General features: G+C 34.6%; 1 protein-coding gene across 8 annotated transcripts in view; it reads left to right on the top strand.

Annotated features, from left to right (window-relative positions):
- PKHD1 (PKHD1 ciliary IPT domain containing fibrocystin/polyductin) overlaps positions 1 to 24,630 on the top strand; it is a 657,820-nt gene that overhangs the window by 606,605 nt on the left and 26,585 nt on the right. For all 8 annotated transcript variants that reach the window (XM_074237180.1, XM_074237175.1, XM_074237181.1 and 5 more), the window contains 3 exons: positions 869 to 1,883; positions 20,911 to 21,046; positions 22,993 to 23,080. In XM_074237180.1, the coding sequence (XP_074093281.1) occupies positions 869 to 1,883; positions 20,911 to 21,046; positions 22,993 to 23,080 (1,239 nt within the window). The remainder of the gene's footprint in view (positions 1 to 868; positions 1,884 to 20,910; positions 21,047 to 22,992; positions 23,081 to 24,630) is intronic.

Here is a 24,630-nt window from a genome sequence, read left to right as displayed (position 1 = left end):
GCCTCAAAGTGAAGGTCAAACATTATTAGACTTAGGTAGGCAAAGTAAGAGGTGTTATTTGAGGGGGTCCAGCTATAACCTCCCACCATAAATTTTTTTTAGTTTTTTTTGTAAGGCAATGGGGTTAAATGGTTTGCCCAAGGCCACAAAGCTAGGTAATTATTAAGTGTCTGAGGCCAGATTTGAACTCAGGGACTCCTGACTCCAGGGCCAGTGCTCTATCCGCTGTGCCACCTAGCTGCCCCCCAAAATATATAATTTTTTAAAAAAATAAATAAATACATAAAAATACATAAAACACTGTGGGACTTTGCAAAAAAGAAACAGGAAAAGGATTTAGTTAAAAATATATAGTATCTCTATATGTGTATGTGGTGGTAAGGAACTGTATACTAAGGGAGTGCCAATTAATTGGGGAATAACTAAACAAGTTATGGTATAGAAATGTAAGGGGATTCTTTTGTATTATAAGAAATAATATAGGGCTGCTAGGTAGCAGAGTGAATAGAGCACTGGCCCTGGAGTCAGGAGTGCCTGAGTTCAAATGTGACCTCAGATACCCCAACTGTGTGACCTTGGGTAAGTCACTTAACCCCATTGCCTTAAATTTAAAAAAAAGAAAAAAACATAAAAGATAATTTCAGACAATCCTATGAAGACTTTTCTGAGCTGATTCAGAGTGTAGTAAGAAAAAGCAGTAGAACAAGGTCAACAATAATACCATTTATAAAGACAAATAATGACAAAATTAGGGGATTGATGATGAAACATGTTACCTATTTCTTGATATAGATGTGATGGATTCAGAGTTATAATAGGAAATGGTAGATACTATTCTCACTCTTTTATTGTCTTTGTTATATGCCAGGTATATTTAGAGAAGACCAAAAATGCACCTATAGACCATCGATGCAAGGCTATGTCTGTAAACAGATGGACTCTGTACTTCTGATACTCGACAATATCATCATTGCTCCAGGAAGGATGACTCCATTTCCATTGATTTCAGTGACAAGTGGTTTTGTAGGGAACTTTAATAGTGTAGCTGCTCACCCCTCTTGTGGTACTTCTTTAACTTCACCAGCTTTCTATTCTATTTTACCAAGCAACTCACTCACCAAAATTTGCTTTGTGAATTGGGCTCCCCAAGCCATGCGTTTTTATCTTATTGGGAGTGAAGAGTCCTCCAAACTTCTTCTTGCTGTGTTCTATCCTGAGCTTCAGAGCCCTCGGATTTTCTTTCGTGGACATTTTATCCCACCCTCTCCAGTTCTATCAGACTCTTGGCAAGAGAATGGCGCTACTGGTATGAACCATTTCAGTTTCATGGATAATCTCTTGTATATCCTTCTACAAGGAGATGAGCCTGTTGAAGTGCATTCTGCAGTTTCTATCTATGTGACCTTCACAGTGACATTATCAGTCACACCAGAAGACTGGAAATCCATCATTCAGCAAAGATTATCTCATTTTTTGCAGGTTGGCCAAGACTATATTAGAATTGTTCATGTAATGCCAGGTGATGAATGGACCTTAAAGGCCATTGCTGATGGTGTGGCCAAAAGGAAGCACCACTGCCCCACTGGGACCTTTTGTACTAGTTGTCATAGAATGGGTCAGCATGGAAAGCTCATGAGGAAGATGAAAAGATGGGTTCCACCACCAACTTATTCAAAAAACCATTCAAAAATTGTAGTCACTGAAATTGGTGATCTATCAGTTGTAGGAATTGCTGAAGTGGTTCCCTTCCTATCCACTGATGCTTTGCAGTTTTTGGCTCACAGCATTATTACTGCACAACAGACCGGGGAACTGCAGGAAGCCCTGAATATGCCAGTTGAGGCCCTACTGATCAGTCAGTCAGTTGGAGTGATTACTTCTGGGTAAGTATTTGTTGAAATAAAAGCTGTTGTGGATTCTGGTAACAAATTCAGACAGGTTTTATTAACCATATTACAGAGAGGAAAACTGAGGTATAGAGAAGTTAAACTAATTGCCCTGCTAGACTAAATTAAAATCTTACCCTAAAGTCAGAATAAGAAGTCAGATAATTACCCAAGTTTTCATTCATAATTTTTTTACCTTTTGTGTATATGTATCCCTATCCATGATGAATTATTCTGAGGCTACTGATAATATTTAAGAAAAAATAGTAATAAATCCATTTTATCATTCGTTATTTAAAAAAGTTCAAGTTAAAAGAAAACTTTGATTTAATTTTTAAATAAAATTTTATAGAAGAAATTTTTAATTAGATTTTAAAAGAGAAATGTAAGAAAGACAGTGGGGCGTGCTGGATAGAGAATCAGCATGGAATCAAGAATATACTGGTTGAAGTCCCACATCTGATAAATATTAGCCTTGTGATGATGGGCAAATCATAACTTTTCAGGTCCCTGGGCAACCTTAGGTCTGTAAGTAACCAAGGAGTTATTGATCTATATTGGTAGAAAGAGGTTCCACAAAAAAATTCCCCTATTCCATTGAAATTATTAGTCTGGTCTTACCCAACTACCTGTCTCATTACTTTACACCCAATTATAAAATTTAAAAAGTCAAATTATGTTCAACAGCAGCAAAATCAAAGATAAAAGTAGCAAAATCTTGCGTAAAATCTTTAGCATTTAACAAGATAGTACCATCTAAACTAATATTGAACAAAAGAACATTTTTGTTTTGGCTTCCAGATTTTCCTGGTTTTATGCTACTTCTGCTTTCCACCCCTTTCTTTAAAAGAAAAATAGCAACAGTCAATGTGCATGCTATTTTTATTCTGCTGATTTCTGTTAGAATAATTTTATACAGATCTTGTGACTGTTATTTTCATTTTTTCTTATAATTTTTCAAAGCACCATAATATTCTATTATGTGAATACAACATGATTCATTGCAAACATTCTCTGATTATTGTTCATATAGATTATTTCTAATTTTTAAGTAGGTGTACAGTGGATAGAATGCTGAGCCTTGCATCAGGAAGACCTGAATTTAAATTTGACTTTAGATGTTTCCTAACAAATCATTTATCCTTTTTTTGCCTCAGTTTTCTCATCTATAAAATGAGTGTAAACCCCTCTCAGGGTTTCTGAGAGGACCAAATGAGAAAATCATTGTTAAGCACTTAGCACAATATCTGTTACAGTGGAGGTGCTATATAAATGTTAGCTATTAGTAGTTGCAGGATTAGTATTATAATTATTTTTAGTCTTATTATAAATTATTTTGTATAGATAGTGTGTTTACCCTTTTATGATGTATTTAATATAAAATCTTAAATTTGAATTTTTAGATCAAAAGATATAATTATGTTATGGATCTTACTGAACATTACTTTAATTGTACCTAAAAATTTTTAGAATAGTTTAAATTCCCACCAGGAATATATGTGGAGCAAAATCAGCTCTAGTGTGGATAAACATATCATCATCTACAGTCAATACCTGGAGTCTACAAGGCTCTGCATTCATATGCAATAAGAACTGAGGACCCTTCAAGATAGATCCAGGACAGATAAAAACTAACAAACAAACAAACTGCAGGGTGGTCAGAAGGACACTGGGAGGAATGATAACAATCATAGAAATGTGGAAACACTTAGACTGCAAAAGCTCAGGCCCAAAAGTCCCCAAGGTTCTTAACACTTGGCCCTGAGAGACCATAGAAAACTCTAAAGGACCTGAATTCTATACATCAAAGATGCAGTGGGTCTGTGTTTGGAAGTAGAGGTTAGTGCCCAGGATACCTACAGTCAGACTAAGGAGGAAGAACCTGACTTAGCACTAAAAACCCAGTTCAGCAACTGAGACTGAAGAGATTAGTAAATCGAAATAGATGCCAGACATAACATAAAATGATATATGGATATAGGTATAATGTTTTACAATATATACATGTGTGTGTTTGTGTATGTGTGTGTGTATGTACATAAATTCAAGATAACTACCAAAAGAAGGAGAAATTAACTCTGTAAAAAAATTCCAGATGAAACTCAAAGAAAAAGATGAATTTTCCAAAAGGACTACCTAGGAGAAATGAAACTAGAGATTAAAAAAAATCTCTGGGTGGATAAAAAACATTACTTAGAACATAAAATGGTAAATGTTAACCAAATAATGCAGTCCCTGAAACTGAAATAGATCAAGCAAAAATCAATGTCTCCATGAGATGGTTACATAAATACACCTATTTAAAATGTATATACAGATATGTGTGTAAGTATATATATATATATATATATATATATATATGTACATATATATACATATATATACACACATACACATACACATCCATATACACAAAATCAAAAGATTGGAAAAAATAAAAATGTAAAATTTCTCACATCAGGTACAAATGATCTGGAAAACAGGTCAAAGGAAGATAACTTAAAAGCCACAGAACTCCTTGAAAAATATAATACAAGGGGCGGCTAGGTCGTGTAGTGGTTAAAGCACTGGCCTTGGAGTCAGGAGTACCTGGGTTCAAATTTAGTCTCAGAAACTTAATAATTACCTAGCTGTGGGGCCTTGGGCAAACCACTTAACCCCATTAGCCTTGCAAAAACCTAAAAAAAAATAAAAATATAAAAATATAATACAAAAAGAATTCTATTAGGAAGGGAATAGCCTCCAGAAAAGCAAGCTTTCTAATCCTGAAGGGGTGATTAAGTTGGGGGTCTAAGAAATCTAATGTAAGAGGGTGCCATATATAGGTAAGATATATGTATATATACATATATGTATATATATATATGATATAAACAAATATACATATAAAATATATACATATATAAGTTCTCACAAAATTAGAATTTATTTTTAAGAAGTTTACATCTCTTTCTTGTCATTTGGTGTTGTCCAGTTATTTTCAGTTGTATCTGAGTCTTATGACCCCATTTGGGATTCTCTTGGCAGGGTTCTAGAGTGATTTGCCATTTCCTTCAGCTAATTTTTACAGATGAGAAAACTGAGCAAACAAGGTTATGTGATTTGTCGAGTGTCATATAGTTAGTAAAGTATCCGAGGTCAGATTTGAACTTTGGGAGTTGTCTTCCTAACTTTATGACCTGTACTCTATCCACTGTACTACCAAGCTGCCCTCTTCCATCTTTTACAGAAATAAAAAGAGAAAAAAAAAATAGATATTTAAAATGGACACTTTCTGCTAATTACTTCCCCCCCCCCCCTGTTATTTCCTAAGGACTTAGGTTAGTTTTGAAAATAAGTTAAACATATAAAAAAAACTTTCAAATCCTTGCATCAAACCTTATCAATCATTAAGAACTATTAGAATTTCTCTTCATTTTGTTGCAAAGATAATATTCACAAATATAAAAATTGATATACCTTTATCCATTGATATACATTTATAACATAGATCTTTTTAACAACCTGATTATCTTTCCAGTTATTTATTTTGTATTGCAAAATATACTTGTTTTCATGCTTTTATTGGCTTTGAAAAAGCACAATAAGAGCTCAATGGAGAATAATCTTTAAACACTGATTTTTCAACAGTGCTGTTGTACAAATATACAGTAGTACAAATCCTATTTGGTAATTTGGGACTCTACTTCTTTTTAAAGTAAATACAACTTTTAGTTACAAAACTTTTAAAGATCAAGACAGCTACACTATTCTAAAATTTATAAATAATAATCTATTAATGAAACTAAGCAAGGGTGGGGCTATTTTTATATGGTCAACTTGAGTCTTAAGAGAGATTTAAAACAGTGGTAGATAGTATGCATTCCACAAACTCCTAGACTAACTTGACTCTAACATGATGATGTCATTTTGGTTGTCTTCAGGAAAGAAGGACAACCAACAACCAGCAACCAACCAACAAAAGTCTCTGTACTATCAATTGAAAACATCTCCTCTAATATGGGGTTCTCTCATTAAATTCATGATCTCTAATTTTATACACTGTAATTCACCTTTTACGATGCTAATCAAGTGACTAAGACCTTATTGTTGTTTTAAATACTATTTGATTTCTCTTATACCTACACAGATGCAGATAGGTTACTCAGTGAATAGAGAACTGGGCCCAGAGTCAGAAAGACTAGAGTTCAAATCCTGCCTCAAACATTTGCTAGTTGTGTGACCCTGGGGTGGCTAGGTGGCTCAGTGGATAAAGCACCAGCCCCAGAGTCAGGAGTACCTGGGTTCAAATCTGGCCTCAGACACTTAATATTGACCTAGCTGTGTGGCCTTGGGCAAGCCACTTAACCCCATTTGCCTTGGGAAAAAACCTTAAAAAAAATATGAAGTAGTTGTGTGACCCTGAGCAAATTAATTTATCTCTGCCTTAATCAAAACCACTCTGATATCTTTGCCAAGAAAATTCCATTGATAGTATGGTTCATGGGGTCACAAAAAGACTACATAACTGAACAACTATGAGATGAAGATTCAGTTTCATAAATGCACTTTTTTGTGTTCTATTGTGAATATGGAAATGTTTTATGAATTATGTTTATATATACATATGAACATATATGTATGTGTGAATGATATATATGCATATAATATGCATATATATAATATGCATTTTCCTGCAAAAGACTGAGAGCAAGGTATCAGGTAAGTAGTAGGAAAACCAAGAGACAGCATCTTCATGAAAACCAAAAAAGTGTTTCGAGAATGGGAAGGTTGTTGTCCATGACATATGCTACAGAGAGGTGAAGATGAAGGAAGATTAAGAAAGGCATTGGATTTGGAAATTAAGTCATTACAGAATTTGGAGATGGTGATTTTAGTTTATTACATAGAGAAGAAAATACAAATTAGTAGGGGAAAATGGGGCAAAATGGTGGTGGATAGGGAGGAAGGATGAAGGCAGAGTTTTGTCTTTGTATCCCCAGGACCTAGCACCAAGGCACATAGTAGCAAGGCTCTTAATAAATGTTCACTGCTTTGAATTGTTGATTGATTCCATGAAATGGCACTGAATTGGATGAATGAGTATGTGAAAGGGGTTCCTCTTTAGCTCTAGCTTACAAAGTTCTTTTCTCATAGCCTTTGCTGGAAGAATGTCTCTCTCTCTCTCTCTCTCTCTCTCTCTCTCTCTCTCTCTCTCTCTCTCTCTGGATAAAAAATGTAGATAGCCTTATGAAAGTCACATGTAGACATCTATCAATCTATCTATCTGGGTGAGAAAATACAGTTGACTTTATGAAAGCCATCACCACTATTGAAGAAATAAATAAACCACAACTCTGACATTAGTCCATTATATTTTTGTGGATAAAAATATAATGTTAAATAATAATATTTTTTTACTAAATGCATTTTGGATATTGAGCACTCCATTCAATTAGGCTGTATCTTTTTTCATCTATTGATATTGCTGTTAATAAACAATCAATTAATAATTAATGGGCAGTAATTACTTTTATGCTAACATCTCTAATGGATTCAGGATTCAATGCAATTAAAACCAGAAGAGGAATCTTTGGTAGTTTCTGTCCAAGATTATACTTTAGTGAATGCACTATCACATAAGAAGCTACCTGTCTAAAGGGAGAAAGAGATAACCAAATGGAATTTCAGTTTCCCCATCTATAAAATTGAGGTAATTGAGTGTCCTGCCTATCAGACATTAATGGAAAAAATATAATTTATCACTAAAATGACTATAAGACAAGGCATTGTGAGGCATAGAAAGCTGAAAATGACAATCCTTGTTCTCAGGGAGCTCATAATTTGTAGGTTTATGACATACATACAAATAAAAGTAGTGTAAATAGATTGTGATAAGTGTTAGGAAGAGAAAATCTTGAGGAAGGAGAGGAATTACTGAGAGCTTTAGGAAAGACTTCATGGAGAAGGGAGAGAATTCATTGACTACTTGACAAAATATAGATACTTAATTCTTGCTGATTCATTGATTCCATGCAAGGAGATGGCTTAGGTAGAGATGGAAAGAGGGAAAAGATGAGTTTCAGGAATGGTTCACAACTTTTCAAATACCAGGAATCTTTTTTTAACATAAAAACATTACAGACTCCATAATTTATAGTAATTACATTCATAAATGCATATTGTACTGTATCTCAATAAAAATCCTGTATAAAGCATGGTAATCTGTCAATTTTTTCCTCTAACCCCTTGCAATAAGTCACACTCCCCCTCCCCCAAGCTGGCATTTGATGTTCATAATATAAGAATCACTGGTCTAGATCAGAGACTGTATAATTAAAAAAATATAAGAGTATTCACAGTATAGTGCTTTAAGATTTGCAAAGTTTTTTTTTTTCCATACATATATCATTTGATTCTCATGCCAGCCTTATGGGATAGGTGCTATTTGTAATCTTTTTACCAATAAAGAAACTAAGGTTGAGAAGAATTAAATGACTAATCAGGGTCACACAGCTAATAAAAGTCTGAATAGTGTCAAAAAAGTCTGGAGAGATAAGTTAGAAAAAGATTATGAAATGCCTTAAAAGAAGTTTGTTTTTCATCTCAAGTTTATGGGTCTGTGAAAGAAAATTAAGTAATGGGGAGGGAGATGTGTGTGTGTGTGTGTGTGTGTGTGTGTGTGTGTGTGTGTGTGTGAGAGAGAGACAGAGACAGAGACAGAGACAGAGACAGAGACAGAGACAGAGACAGAGACAGAGACAGAGAGACAGAGAGAGACAGAGACAGAGACAGAGAGACAGACAGAAAGATAGAAAATGAGAGAGAGAGGAATTTAGGAATTTAGAGAGAAAGGAAGGAAGGTAGGTAGAATTCTAGACAGAAAGATAGGCAGGTAGAAAAAGGGACAGGTATTCATACAAAGACAAAAACAAACCAGAATGGTATGAAATAATAGATAAAGGACAAGTCTCAAATACCGAAAGCTCTGGATTAAATTCCTACTTTATGATGTTAATGGCTACATTATTATGATCAAATTACTTAATCTATCAGTCAGTTATCTGAGTTTAGATCTTTATGAGAAAAGCAAGGTTTGAGTGAATTCCCTATATGAATAAAATCATAGAAATTCAAATACCTCTACATGTATATAGGTATGGTATATGCTTATAACTATATATACAGATACCTATACATAGATGTGTGTAAGTCTATGAAGAGTAATAGACTTGGATTCAGGAAGACTTGCTCAAATACTGCTTCAGTAATGTACTGTAATTTGATGTTGGGAATGTCACTTAAGAGTCAGACAGTGCTGAAAATGACTGAACAACAACAATAATATCAACTTCCTCCCAAGGTTGTTGTGAGAATCAAAATAAGATAATATCTATAAAACAATTTGCACTGTAAAACACTACATATCATATATTATTAATATGAATATATGTATATACATATATATATATGTTCATGTATACATACATATACAAATGAGGAAGCCTCAAATTTATCCATCCACAAGTCAAATAAAGTTTGGATGAATCCAGATTTCATTTTAGTTGTGATTAAACTTATTCTCCCTCAGTTCAATTCTTTTTTTTAATCTAACTCAAGATCATGGTGCTTTTATATCTATATAATATGTTCATGCAGATGGAAAATTAAGAGAAAAATCATTGTTTCACTATTAAATATGTCCTCTTCCTCTCCTCCCATTGGGACAACATTCCAAAGGGAGCAGTTTGAATGGTGTTAAAAAGTATTCAGAATACAACTAAAACGTTTTTAAATCAACATAATAAAATAACATTTATTAAGCCATCTATTACATTGGTGAAGATGAGATATAAAAAGAAATTGCAGAGACATGGGGAGGGACACTAGGGACACAATGATAATGAATCCCAAAGAATTCAGGCAAAGGTGCTAGTGGGAAATGAAGAGTTGACTAGGATTCTGAGTCTTCTTTAATTGGAGGCTTAGGAGATTTTTCTCTCTTCTACAGTCCTCCAGTCACAAGGGCAAAGACAATTAACTGAGGATACTGTTGTATTGTGAATATAAAAGTTGATTCAATATACTCAATAATAAATTTCTTGGGATAAGTTTTAAGTGGGGGCAGGGCAAGTTGTATCCAAGGGGAACAGAAATAAAAAAAAGAGATAAGAAGAGGAGGATGAGCAGATAGAAATAACCAGGAGAATAGAGGTGGTATAAATATACAGCACATTATTTTATCAACAGGTTATAGCTTCCACATCTTCACTTATGTTTATTACCCACCATCTGTCATAGACAGTTTGAACTTACTCTTGACTTTGACATTTGTGATGTAATAAGAAATTAACTTCTATTAAATCATATTATCTAGTTTCTATGGGGATTTTGGAATATCCTCTCTGTATCATTTTTTCCCTTTGTGTCTAAAATCTAGATGGTAGGTCTAAGAATATGAGGGAAATTAAATATTCTCAGGCAGAAAACCTTTTTTTCTGATGCACTCTATATATCTGAGCAAGTTCATAGTGAAGAACAAAATGCCTGTCAGAGGTTTTCCGATGAGTTTAATTATTATATGATATGGTAAACTGTCTTGTAGTTCTGCCCATATCCCTTAACAACTTTAACCATTAGGAGTTATAAACTACCCTTGAAACTGATGAGTTAAAGGATTAGCCTCAGGTGCCCAATAGAGAAAAATAAGGCAAGAAGCCTGGCTTATTCATACTATGAGCTAGGCTTTCTTTGAGAGAGCTCTGTTAAGTCTAGTGTGGCTCTCAAGTCTAGTGTGTGTTTTTAGGTATTTCAGCTGACAGGTACCTGATTTTCAAAGAGAATGCCTCTTTGGACTTCCGGGGCAGAACCACACAGCTAGCTGCTCCTGGAACTTTTTCTGACACAATTTTAAATGAAGTCTTTACCCAGACCTTCAAGCTTCAGATCCTATCATAAAAAGACCGAAACAAGTTCTAAATTCAAGATATTTTGGAGGATCTTCAGTAAAGCTCTGTCTGTTTGGGAGTAAAGGGGAAATATAGCCCAGTATAGGTGGAGGAGTGGGAAAGGGAGAAAGTCAGCAGGAGACTTAGGCATAGCATAACTCAGGTTGGGGTTCAACAAGCCAGCTAGATAGCAGGTCAGCAGGGAGGGGCCCAACTCCAGATAAAGTCAGAACCCTGGGAACATTGGGCCAATAGAGGAAACTAGTTTGGGGGGGGGGAAACAATGTAAAGGGAAAGCTTTGGCAATAAAAGAGATAGCAAACCTCTGTTTAAATAACACTTGGGCTGTATAGACAATCCTGGGATGCATAGGCTGCACCTTGACAAGTGATAATCCAGGGACCAGTTCCTGGCCCAGCAGAAAAACCTTGGGACTATACTCCCTGCTCAACCATCAAAATGAGCAATGAAGCAAAAGGAGTGCTAATCATCAAAAGTTTCTATTCAGAGAGGGACAATAATATTGTCATTTTGGAAGAAGAAAGTAATGACATATTAACTACAAAGGACTTTATGAATTGGCTTCAAAGTCAAAACCTCAAAAGAACAATTTGAAAAACCAAAGAAGAGAGGAAGAAGAAATATGGGGGGTGGGGGTGGAGAATGAGAGCCATGCACAGCTTTATGAAAAATTGACTGAAGAATTCAACTCCTTTAAAAGTAAAAGTGACTTACTGGAAAAAAATAATGTAATTCATCAAAAAGTAAACCATTTAAAACTGGTTTGGAAGGGAACTGAAAAAGGAATGCAATTCATTTAAAACTAAATTAAACAGGTCAGCTAGGTGGCACAGTAGATAAAGCACCAGCCCTGGAATCAGGAGTACCTGGGTGTAAATCTGGTCTCAGACACTTAATAATTACCTAGCTGTGAGGCCTTGGGCAAGCAACTTAACCCCATTTGCCTTGCCAAAATTTAAAAACAACAAGAACAACAACAACAAAAATAAATTAAACAACTGGAGAAGGAAGCACAAAAACTAACTGAAGAAAGTAAAACCCTCACAATTAGAATTGTAAAATTAGAAACTAATGATTGTATGAGATGCCAAGATCCCATCAAACAAAACCAAAGAGAAAAAAAATAGAAGAAAATACAAAGTACCTTTCAGGGAAAACAAATGACCTGGAAAATATATCCAGGAGAGATAATTTATGAATTATTGGTCTACCCAACAGCCTTGATCAAAAAGAAGAACCTGGAAAATATCTTTCAGAAATTTATCATGGAAAATTGCCCTAATATCCTAGACAGACAAAGATCAACAAAACTGCTCCCTACACAGATGAAGACAAAATAGTCCTATTCAAGAAAGAGACCACATAATAAGAAAGTGTTACTTTGTTTGAATGATGACAAAACACTGTAGTTTCCTTCTTACTTGTTGATGAAAGTCTAAAGTACAAGAAAATGAAAAGTCTAAAGCATTTGTTCTCAGAGTATGGTCCAGGAACTCCTGGAGATCCCTAAGATACTTTTCCTAGTTACTGAGGTCAAAATATTTTTCAAAATAAATATTAAGATTTTTATCTACCTATTAATATGGTTTACCTTTTTTATAACCACCTATCAATGCGAGAGTGAATTTTCTTCATATACTTCAACCAAAACAACATATTGTAAGAGACTGAATGCCTAGACAGATACTAGATGCAACTTTCTTCTATTATGTTAGACATGAGATTTGCAAGCATGTAAATCAGTACTAAAAGAAACAGTTGTAATGACAGTTAGACCATTATGATAAAGGTTTGGATACACCATGTTGTTACCAATGTGTCTCCAAAAAATTCACATACTGGTATTTTTCCTGCCATTGCTGAAGTTCTGTGGTGCCTCCCTAATATGGGAGGAAATTATATCCATAAGACCAAGGAGGCCCACAAGATGTCCTGTTTTCAATCAAATCAAGCCATGGGGTGAAGTGATTCTGGAAAAGACAATGAGAAGGATTTCTATGTACAACATTACCTCACTATAATAAAAATAATATACAAGTCATGCCACCATTTATTTAATGTCCCGGTCCTCTTCAATTATAAAGAACATCAACAATAAAAACATTCTTCTCACTTTTTTTTGTTTAAGAAAATATAACTTCTTTCATAAAAAACATACTCTTTATGTGATAAATTCATCATTATTTTAAATGAATAAATATACTGAAATTAATCAGTTTAAATTTCAAATATGGTAAAATATTGAAAAATATAGCTCTCAGGGGTAGCTAGGTGGTGCAGTGGATAAAGTACCAGCCCTGGAGTCAGGAGTACCTTGGGTTCAAATCCAGTCTCAGACAATAATTACCTAGCTGTGTGGCCTTGGGCAAGCCACTTAACCCCATTTGCCTTGCAAAAACCTAAAAAAGAATATAGCTCTCATTGAACAAAAGCTCTTTGAAGTTCTCAATAATATGTAACAGTGCAAAATTTCAAAAATTTTGATAACTATTGATCCAGACTGAAAAAATATGATTAATAATAGAAATAGCATTTCATATTTTTAGAAAGTATTATCATCACAATTTGTCCTTACTGTGTATTCACTTGGATATGTGGCATCATAAACATGAGTACATCTATTTAGGGCTTAAATACTTCCCTTTCTGTCATTGTTAAAGAATTTCCCTATGAGTAAAATTTCTGGATTAAAAGCTTATTTCTTTTAATGCCTAAACTAATTTTCTAAATTATAACCATTTTGATGCAAATCTTTCTAAAATTTAGCACATACTTTCTTGCTTTTTTAAAGTTTACTGAACATAATTATTTTTTTCCTGATCCCCCAGTTGCCAAGCCCACCCACTTTACTATATATTTATTTCATATGTATATACATATATATTAGTTTCTGTATATATACTGTCTTCCCTAATATATATATATGTGCATATATGAGGATGAGTATAGATTATATCTATATATCTATATCTATATCTATATATATATATAAACTCTTTGAGGCCTGATAAATATTTCATTTTTGTCATTCTATTTCCATTACCTACCACAAAGCTTGACAATGTAGGGGATGATTAATAAATGTTTGTTGGTTCATTGATTCATTAAGGATAGTATGGTACTTTCTTACTGTCTCTTTACCTTTGTTATCAGTTCATACTACTAATTTTGTTATTTCCACTCTACAGGTCATCTTTTTTAGGCAATGGTTTTTCCTTTTCTCTGAACAGCCCCTTTTCTCCAATCATTATGTAGCTAATATTCAATTATATCTGTGATCTCACCAATTCTGAGGTTTCCTTCCTGATCAAGTTCATAGTCCATCTATGCCTGCCCATATTCTGATACCTCTGTAAATATCCTCATAATTTTTTATGTGGATTCATTATCCTCCTAACATTCTGAGAATACCAGTGGAGTGTTCGTACTATGTACTCATAATCCTTTTCTCTCATTTTATTGACCAAATTATCTCCACTTCCTAACATACAATTATTTGGCTGCTTTTAAATTTTTTTTTATTTATTTAAAGCCATGGGTTAAATGACTTGCACAAGGTCACACAGCTAGGCAAGGATTTGAAATAAGCAGAATTTGAATTCAGGTCCTCTTGACTCCAGGGCCAGTGCTCTATCCAGTGAGCCACTTAAGTTGCCCAGTTGCTTTTTTTTTAACTTCATACATCTTTCCATTAACCTCAATGTAATATGAACATAAAATTTTCCATATCTTGCTGCTATGGAACAATATTAAAATAACAAGTATTATAAAGATAGGTCTTTGCTTTTATGGGAAGTTCAATATGATTGAAGGTGTGGTGAAATTTTTCCAAGACAATAAGATCCACTTTCATTTTATTCAGCATTTTGCCAAACTGTTGTCCTTCAATACTATCTGTACCAGCTATACATATTGATGGACAAATTATATAGATTATCTATTCTTCATATTCTATCTTCCATCCCATTTGTCTTTCACAAATGAACAGTCAGAGCATGTATCTTTTGAGTAGACTCTCTAATGTTTTGTATGTTTCCCCTAAAAAATAATAAAATCGGGGGTGGCTAGGTGGCGTAGTGGATAAAGCCAGGAGTACCCGAGTTCAAATCCATCCTCAGACACTTAATAATTACCTAGCTGTGTGGCCTTGGGCAAGCCACTTAACCCCGTTTGCATTGCAAAAACCTAAAAAAAAATAATAAAATTAAAACTTTTATTGTTGTTCTTAGTTTTACTTGCCATCCTTAACTTAATTCTATTCTTTCGAACAATTTTCATTATTTTTAATTTATGAAATAAAATGAGTATTTTTATAATATAGTAGATTTTTAACAAAGATGATTGTACATGAAACTACATCTCTATTATGTATAATTTGTTATTCCTTTAATATATGTAATAGTTATTATGTAACTTTCTTTTCACCCTTTTTTTGTTCCTCTCCCTCAGATGGCTAGTATTAGATCCATAAATCAATCTCTCTCTCTCTCTCTCTCTCTCTCTCTCTCTAAATATATATATATACACATATATGTATAAAATTATTCCATATATACTTCTATTTATCAGTTGCTTTTCTGGAAGCAAATAGAGTCTTCAAATATAGTCATAGTCTGTAGTAATTTTTGGTATTTATAATAGTCAAAATTAGCTGTTCAAGGTTGTTTTGAAAGCATTATTGGTTTTAATTGCAATATTCTCCCCTGATAATATTCTTATAATTTTATGTCACACATTCATTTGCATCCTCTATTACCTATTCTTACTTCTATCTTCTTTGAAGGTCTTTTTATTATCTGAAATTGATACATGAGTCCTTTATTCACCCAGTCAGTCTCTTCAAACATCTCCCCTCTTTTTCTGTTGAATAATTTCACTTGGTGTTTTTAAAATTTCAGTCTTGAGAGTTTTCCTTCTCTTTATAGCTTATTTTTCCTAATAGAATTTGAATCATGTTATCTTACTGCTTTCCCTAGATCCATGGTTCAAGTAAGATTATGTCTGGTTTCCTTTTGTTTTATCACAGATTATAAGGGGGGGATTATATTTTTTCTCTTCTTAATATTTTTTTTTAATTTTTCACCCTAATAAACAGGGTTTTTTTTTTCTCTTTGAGAAGTCCAGAACATAATTTCTTTTGCTGGTAACTGCCTTTCTAAAGAGTTCAATGTAACTTACCCATACAAAAGAAACCAGATGAATAAAGAAAATCTATTGTTTAATAGGGTAGCTAGGTGACACAAAAGGTAGAGTACTGGGCTTGAAGTCAAGAAGACTTTGATACTTGTCAGCTGTGTTACCATAGCCAAGTCACTTAACATCAAGTGCCTCAATTCCTCATCTGTAAAATGGCAAACTTCTCTGGTATCTTTTGCTAGAAAATCCCAAATGGGGTCATGAAGATTCAGACACTGAAAAATGATTCAACAATCTTGTCCCACCTATAATATGCAATTGAATGTGCAATCCATGGGTGTATTCATTATTATATATATCTTTGACAAACATTCCAGTAGAAGTTTTAACTGATCATTGAAATATGAAGACTACTTTTGGATTCTTCTTTTAATGGCTACTGCCTGCAACAAAGGGCTAACCTTAATAAAAACAAAACAAGCAAAAAAAGAAAAAAACATTTCTACCACTGTTATAGTATAGTTACAAGTCACAAAATTCTAAAATGAGTTTTTATTGCCAAACTAATGGGGACTTACCTGATAGTGATGAGCAAGTGGAGACATAAATTCTGCAACATGAATGCTTTACAGAGAAATTCATAATTGGAAAAATCGATGAGCCAAACATAGGAAAAGTGAGGGATAAATAATGGACTGCTAAGAGAACTGTGATAGCACTGAGGTTACTTGACCCTTCAAGTGTCCTTCCTTTGTACTGCACAAAAGGAGAAGACTAAACTTAATTCCTATAAGGTTTTTTAATTAATCAATCATCTCATTGATTTGAATACTTCCTCTGATGTTATAGATTAAACCCCCCTATTCTTTCTCATATCATACAGCTTGTATTTATAACCTCTCATAAATTGCTTTTGGGGAGCTCATCCAGTTTGCTGTAGGCTTTCCCCTAGACTAGGTATTTTTACAGTATTTAGGTACAAGAGTAACCTTCAGATCACATATCTTTTACCTTTTGCTCTCTCTACTTGACAGGCTCACCTGATTTTCCAATCATATAGCTTGGGTAATAACTTTTATCACTAAGAATAATAGATTGGGAGCTGCAAAAGACTAAAAGATATTCTTTTGTTTGCTGATGAGGAAACCAAGATCCAGGAAGGTTAAAAATCTTATTCATGGTCACACAGGTAGTAAACCTGGAATTTGAACTGAGGTATTCCAGAATCAATGCTCTTTCCCTTGTCCTAAAATGCCTCTTGCTGGTGATATCCTAAAACAGACATGCTTCCACCAATTATTTTTTTAATAGACTTTTGGGTCTTTCACAATTTTGATTCTTTGGAATTATGGTCCTATACAGAGTCACATGAAGTATATAGTAAAAGGATGAGGTTTGACTTCTCTTGATATCACTGAAAGCCACTGGATCTTTTTCAGAGAACCAAACCTTCAGAATCCTTTTGGAATTAAATTTTCTTTTCCCCTTATTAGCCATTATTCTATTTTTTTTCTTTTAGAACCTTTACAGAATAATAGCAATAAAGTCCACAGAATATTTTGGAACTCTTCATCAAAGCCTAAATATAGTCTGAGATTATCTTCCTTAATAACCTTTAGAAAAAGAGGGTTATTGCTAGTTTCTTTTACCATACAGTTATTGTTTTACAAAAGGCAGTTGCCATAGGTAGGATATATCTGTTTTCTGAGAAACATAGATGCTCTATGATACATTTAGTCCCTACTCCCTCCCTTTAGTTAACATCCTATATCTGGCAGGTCAGAAAAGCAAGAGATAGAGGGGGCATCATAACTCCCCGAACTAGGGATTTTCCAGCCTCTTGTTGCTCCTTATCTTTTATCCACTGCTTAAGGCAATGCAGGGGAAAAAAAATTCTTTCACACTCCTCACTAGTTATTGGAAGATGTCAAATGAAGGGTTAAATTTGGGGTGTGGGTTCCCCCCCTTTTTAAGTTGGGCTGTAGGTCCTTCTGCCTGCAGGCCAAAGTTACATTAGCAGTTGGAAATTGGATAACGACAGCACAATGACAAATCCAGGTTGCTTGCAATAAGGTGCTAATCCCTTTGCTTTAATATCGGAGCAGCGTGTAATGATGTTTGGACATCACTCCAGTTTACTGACGACCCCACTGGGGCCGGCAATAGAACCTTACAACTGTCTAACAAGGTGTCAGGTGACTCCCGTCGTCACAGCAACGGACACTGGAATCTAATCTTCCCTCCATCCCTTCCAGCACCCAATAACGCCTAGATTATATAAGTGGCCCATCATTGCTTGGTAACTCGAATCAATTAACGTTAATTCGCACAATGCTATGATGTATTGTGATCACTTTCATTTCAGGGAAGGGGGAGAAATTGCTATAAGTCACCTAAAATGAGGTTGTCTGTGGTGCTGAGGTATTAATTGGGTGTCCATATTAAATGGAAAAGGAGCACCATAGTGAAGGGAAAGTGGATGAGTGACTCTCTTGGCTGCTATTGACCTATCAGAAGAAGACAGTGCCCTTTTCCTTTGCTTTTATCTATTACAGTTTTCCCTATTGCGTGTCAAGTTGATGTATTATAAAAAATTCATTTGGTGACCTTTCACCCCCTTAGCAGATTAAACAATTTCACTTGGATGGCATCATTAACAGGACCCTGCATTTAATGATGATTTCTCTAAAAGGCCACGGAGATTCGATTTTAAGCTAACAGATTTATTGCACTATTATAACATATCGTAAAAAACTGTACCACCTACGGTCTGGTTTTAGGATAGAAACTGCTTAAGAGTTTATGTGGAGCTTAAAGTGGTATTACCTTGGGATATGCTGTAGCAGCAAGTCTCTGACCTCCAGTGAGATGCTGTTTACATTTAATAAGAGATGTTTGCTCACAATAAACTTAAAAGTGTGTCAGGAAAGGGGCTTTTAGCTAGTACTCAGACATTTTTTCCTAGCCACTGGGGTCTCTGGGTTTCACCGATGTATGTCAGACTCTATGATGGAGGGTTGTCAGCTGCTCCTATCTGAATGGTTTCCTCTTACTTGCAACTCTTCAGGGAAAGTATTCAAGGATTAGGTTAGGGGCAGAATTCAAACGGGAAAATGAATTTAGGATCCCCCAACAACCTGGGACTCATAGGAGAGAGAATACAGTTGAGAATAGAAACTGAGGAAGCTAGGAGCTATGGTGGTTATGGTTGAAATTTTATCTTGGTTCACAGAGGTTAATTAAAACAGAAAGTTGGTTTATCTACTTGCCCTAAATATGTTAATGATTGGCAATCCATGTAGCAGTAAGATATTATGTTCCGTAGGATTCCCAACCTGTATATAAAAATCAGTCATAATTTTGTCTGGTAGATACATCTCTAATCCAAGTGTCACAACCATAGCACATTCTACCCCCAACTCCTCCCACCACCATCTTTCCTTCCCTTCTAGTTTACTTTTGGGGAAGGGAGAAAATTGACAGAAACAAGCCCCCCTGCTCTGGAACTTAGCTGTGAATATAATTCTTATTTTACTACCTCTACTTATCTTTTATGTAAGTCAGATTTTCTTCCCTCCTATCTCAAAACTTTGGAGAAATGAAAAGTTGTTCTTGTACACCAAATATTGAGGATCCTTAGTATATAGTAGGTGAATGGTTATACCATTCATATAATTTCTTCCAGTTTATTTATGTTAGGAGCTGTATTCATTTTTGAGATCATAGTCTTACAAAAGCTATAATCTTTAGGCCCAGTCTTTTTTTGGGGTGGGTTATTATGAAAGGGGCAACTTTAATGATTAGAAATTCCTGTCATTTATTTTTCATGTATATTGTCAGCCAACTATTCATTAATTCAATGAAAATTTGTTAAATTTCTATTTTATGTAAAATACTTTGCTAAATATTGAAGTGTTATGTTGATGAGTTAGAGATGATCCTTACTCTCATGAAACCTTCCACCAAATAATAATAATAATAATAATAATGATAATAATAATAATAAAAAGCAACAATTCACATTTCTTTTGGTGCTATCATTCCATTTATGCCAGTGGTTAAAAATTTGAGCTAGGTTCTCTTTCCTACTACTTGGTAAATCTGTTCATTCATTAATTTATTAATTTTACCATTTATTAACTAAAAAGCATAAATTGAATGTCCCTCGTATACAAAACACAATGTCCAGTGCTAGAATATGGGCAAAGGTTGAGGTGTACACTTATCTGTCTGTTTCTTTGTTTTTGTTGAGTCAAGCATTATTACTATGAAAACCTGTTTTTTCAGAGCCCAATATAAGTGCATTATTTCTGAGAAGTCTTCTCTCATCCCTTCCTACCCTCACCTGTTTTTCTCATTCTAAATCTTTCTTTTCTTGCATTTCTCAGAATATTTGGTACTTTTTATTCTTTCAGATTATAAACCCCAGAGAGAAGGGACTTAGCTTTTTGTTTGTTTGTTTTTCTTATTTTTGTGTGTTCTATGGCATACTATATGTGTAAACAAATATTTATTGACTATAAGGCATTTCTCCTTCTACCAAGAAGTTTGCAATCCAGTGAGTACCTAATTTTGTTCTTCTGTAGGAAGAATCTCTTCCAATAAAAAACAGCAATCATAACTGATATAGGGCAGCAAAGTTTACAGAATCTTTCATTCTAACAACCTATAATTCTTTTTTATAGTTGTTATTTTTTTAATTCAGCAAAGTTATTTTTAATAAGATCAAGTGATACTATTGAGAAAAATACCAGGGAAACTGGTTCAAGTTCACTGTTTTCTGTTTCCCTCTACCAGCAGACAAACATATGTGTGTGTGTATGAGAGAGAGAGAGAGAGAGAGAAAAGAAGACAATGGTTTCATCAAAGTATATTATCTCATTAATGCTTCTCCTCCCCTACCCTTTTTGTTTTCCTTTTGTTCCTCCTCCCTGGAAAAGAAATTCAAGTGGTCTTGATACCGGTGGTGTGGTATATATACGACCATATACTCTTTCAGTACAAGTTCAGCCATCCAATGGAGAAGTGGGAAAAGAGCTTCCAGTGCAACCACAGCTTGTCTTTCTGGATAAACAGGTAACCTATTCCATAGGTGACCATCTTCTTTCAGTCCTTGGTAGCAGGCATGCTGATTAACAGACCCACTCATCTAATTCTTTATGTGTCTTTGACTCTTCCATCAGTACAAGAAAACATTTAGTGAATGCCTACCTTCTTGGTACAAGGTGCTGCCTTTATAATTTGTATTTATTAACTCCTTTCTCTAGTTAACTTTAATTTCATATTCTTGTTTTCTGTAATTACCAACAAACTGAAGAATATTAAGCTCAATGTGTTTATTTTACAAGTAGGGAACAAAGAAGGTTTTGTCTCCAGAGGTATTGGCAAAGGTTATTGGATCATTTAAAACAGCTTATGAGTACATGCATATATATTTATTAGTAGTACTATTTTCATTAGTATTTCCCCTTTTCCTTAAAATCACAAATAAAGAACCTTATTCTAATTCTATTTGCATGTCACACACTCTTTCTATTTCCTCCTTCCTCCTTCCTATTAAAATTATGAAAAAAAATACACTAATGAAATCACCTTTTCTTCCTTTAAAAAAAAGCAAGCATCATGCTTCCTTTCTAGTTACAATGAGCAGGAGGAAGTATGACTGAGATATAAATCATAGATCTCCAACTAAAAGGGACCAGAGAGAATTAATACAATCCCTTTATTTTACAGCTGATAAAATTGAGGCTCAGAAATTTAAGTGATTTGACAAGTCATTTAAGTGATCACACTGGTAATTATCCAGAAGAAAGATGTTAATATTTTAGAATCCCATACCTCATCACCTCCTCTCCATCTTTCTTCCTTCCCTGTCCTTCATTCTAATTAGCAAACAAGATGTTCATTTCTCACAAATCCTACTTTTTCCTTTTGTCTTCTGGTCAATCCTTTTCTCTTCAACTCTTCCAAATTACTTCCCCCCCTAAAGTTATCCATTCCCTTTCTTTTCCCCCAAATCAATATTTTATGATATGTATTAAATATTTACTTGAGATTTTAGAAATCTCTATTTTTGCCATTTGGCATATTCCTCTTCCTATTACTGATGGCAACCCTCCTATGACTTGGTAGCACATCTTGAAGTAGACTCTAGCTAAATAGAGAATACTCTATGTTTTGAACTTCTCCAGACCTAAAAAATTCATGCTTAACTGGCACATAGGGCCCATACTTTTGCTTTACTAAGATTTTCAAGGACTTAAATTCTCATGGCATGGTCTTGGAGACTCCAGGGTCACCTCTATAGCAAAAGGGGCACTGAAATAGGCACATTAGTAGAGGGAAGGAAAGAAGGGAGGAGGGGACAAACATTTATTAATCATCTACTGTATGCCAGATGCTATGCAAAACACTTTAAAACTATTATGTTATTTCATCTTCACAACAATCCTGGGAAGGCAATGTTATTATTGTGCATACTTTATATTTGAGAAAATTGGTACAGAAGTTAATTGACTTGTCCAGGGTCACACAACTAGTAAGTGTCTGAAACTGCATCTGAATTCTGATCTTTTTGATTCTGTGTCCAGAGCCCTATCCACTTTACTACCTTGCTGTCTCATAATAAAATCTGGCATTTATATAGAACTTTAAGGTTTACAAATTACTTTACATAGTGGGTATAGTAAACACAAAAATAAAACATCTATGACATTGAAGGAAACATGGTATGGTGAAAAGATCCCTGGCTCAGAAATAAGAAGATCTGGGTTCAAAACTTGCCTCTGCTTTTGTCTGCTTTTGTCACATTTGTGACCATGCACAAGTCATATGAATTCAACCTCATTTTCTCTATCTGTAAAGTGAGGGTATTATGCTAGAGTGAGGGCCACTGAAGTCTCCATCAATTCAGTCTATGATCCTATATTTGGTTGGTGTCATGGAAAATAAATGCCTTAAAATCCTTCTATAGCCCCTCTCTCTAGATCTCTTATAACCTCGTCTTTTATGTTTCTTTCCAGGGTTGGATAGTAGAATCATTAGGACCACCCTCAGAGCCTTGGATTGTGGCTGTTTCTTTGGAGGGGGCATCAGAAACTGCATTGAAAGGTATGTTGGCTTGTTTAGATCTGTAAATTTGTACATTTGCTGGATGTAGCATTCATTACCCATGAATAGTCTTTCTTGCTTGGAAGGGGTCCAAAGCTGGTGGGTGATCTGAGCCACTATAGGGTTACTATATGAATTCTGTACTAAACTAAGTTACTGTACTAAGTCTTATACCATCTTGCTGAGTCCATAGGGGTGATGGGGGTGGGCATCAGCCTATCTGCAAAAGAAACTGGTCTGTGGGAGAAAAGAGCAACTTAAAACTTTCATGCCATTTATCACTGGGGTTAGACTTGTGCATGGCTGCTCTACTGGCAACCTAGTATAGGTAGATAGGAAGGAAGGGAGGAAAGGAGGGATGGAGGAAGGAAGGAAGGGAGGAAGGGAGGGAGGGAGTGGAGAAGGAAGGAGAAAAATCCATTTTCTCCCCAAATGGTTTGGAAAAAGTTTTGTGGATATTTTTACAACCCTCTATTTCCTTTGATCACAAAGAATTATGATTAGAAAGGACAAAAACAAAGGGAAAGGTCTCAAATATTTAAAACAAAATTAGCAGCACTATGGAAAGATACCAGAACCAAAGTGGTTGCCCATTAGTTGAGGAATGACTGATTTTTTAAACATTATAATACTATAGAATATTACAGCATAAGAAATAGCATATTGTAAAATGCAGAGGGAAAAACAAACAAACTTGGAAAGACTTGTGTGACCTAAAAAAAAACCCTAAGTAAAACTAAAAAAGCAATCTACTCAATTGCCACAGTAATGAATATATTCCTCATAACCACTAAAATATCTTTCTGAAGTGCAAGTCTGATCATATAAAATCCCTTCCCCATCACACACAAACTCAATAAACTCCAATAGCTCCCTATTGTCTCCAGAATCAAATAAAAAAAATGTTCTGTTTGATTGCAAAGCCCTTTATAATATAGCCCCCTTCAACTTTTCCAGTCTTCTTGCACCCTCCTCCACAATATGTAAATACTCTTAAATCAAGTGATTGGCTTCCACATGTTTTACTCCATAGCTTGCCTTGGGATATTTTGGAACTCAATTTCTCCTCACTTCTCTGATTACTGAGTCCCAGAAAAAAATCCCCATCTTTTATAGGAAGCCTTTCCCAATCCTTAATTCTTGTGCCTCTCTACTGTAATAATTTCCTATGATTATGTATAAAACTCACTTCGTATTTAGTTTTGCATGTGTTTTTTCCATTAGATTGTAAACTTTTTGAGTTTTTTCGTGGGGGGTGGAGGTGTAATTGCTAGTGATTAGCAAAGTACCTAGAACATAGTAGGACTTAATAAATGTTTATTGATTGACCTAAGGATTGACTGACATTAAACAAATGGTAAAGTACAGATTTCCCATGAGACATATTCTGAAAGACTTGGTTCATATATCAATTTGTTCTTCTTAACTATCTTTATTTTAAGAAAAAGAGCTATTAGAAATTGGTATTAGGAAATAAAAGGAAACTAAATGCATAGTGGATAGAATACTAGGCCTGGAATCAGGAAGACTTGAGTTCAAATCCAACCTCA

The sequence above is a fragment of the Macrotis lagotis genome, chromosome 5 (assembly GCF_037893015.1).
Source record: "Macrotis lagotis isolate mMagLag1 chromosome 5, bilby.v1.9.chrom.fasta, whole genome shotgun sequence".
NCBI classification, from domain to species: domain Eukaryota; kingdom Metazoa; phylum Chordata; class Mammalia; order Peramelemorphia; family Peramelidae; genus Macrotis; species Macrotis lagotis.
Note: the sequence above shows the minus strand (reverse complement) of the source record. Positions and strands in the feature narration are given on the sequence as shown.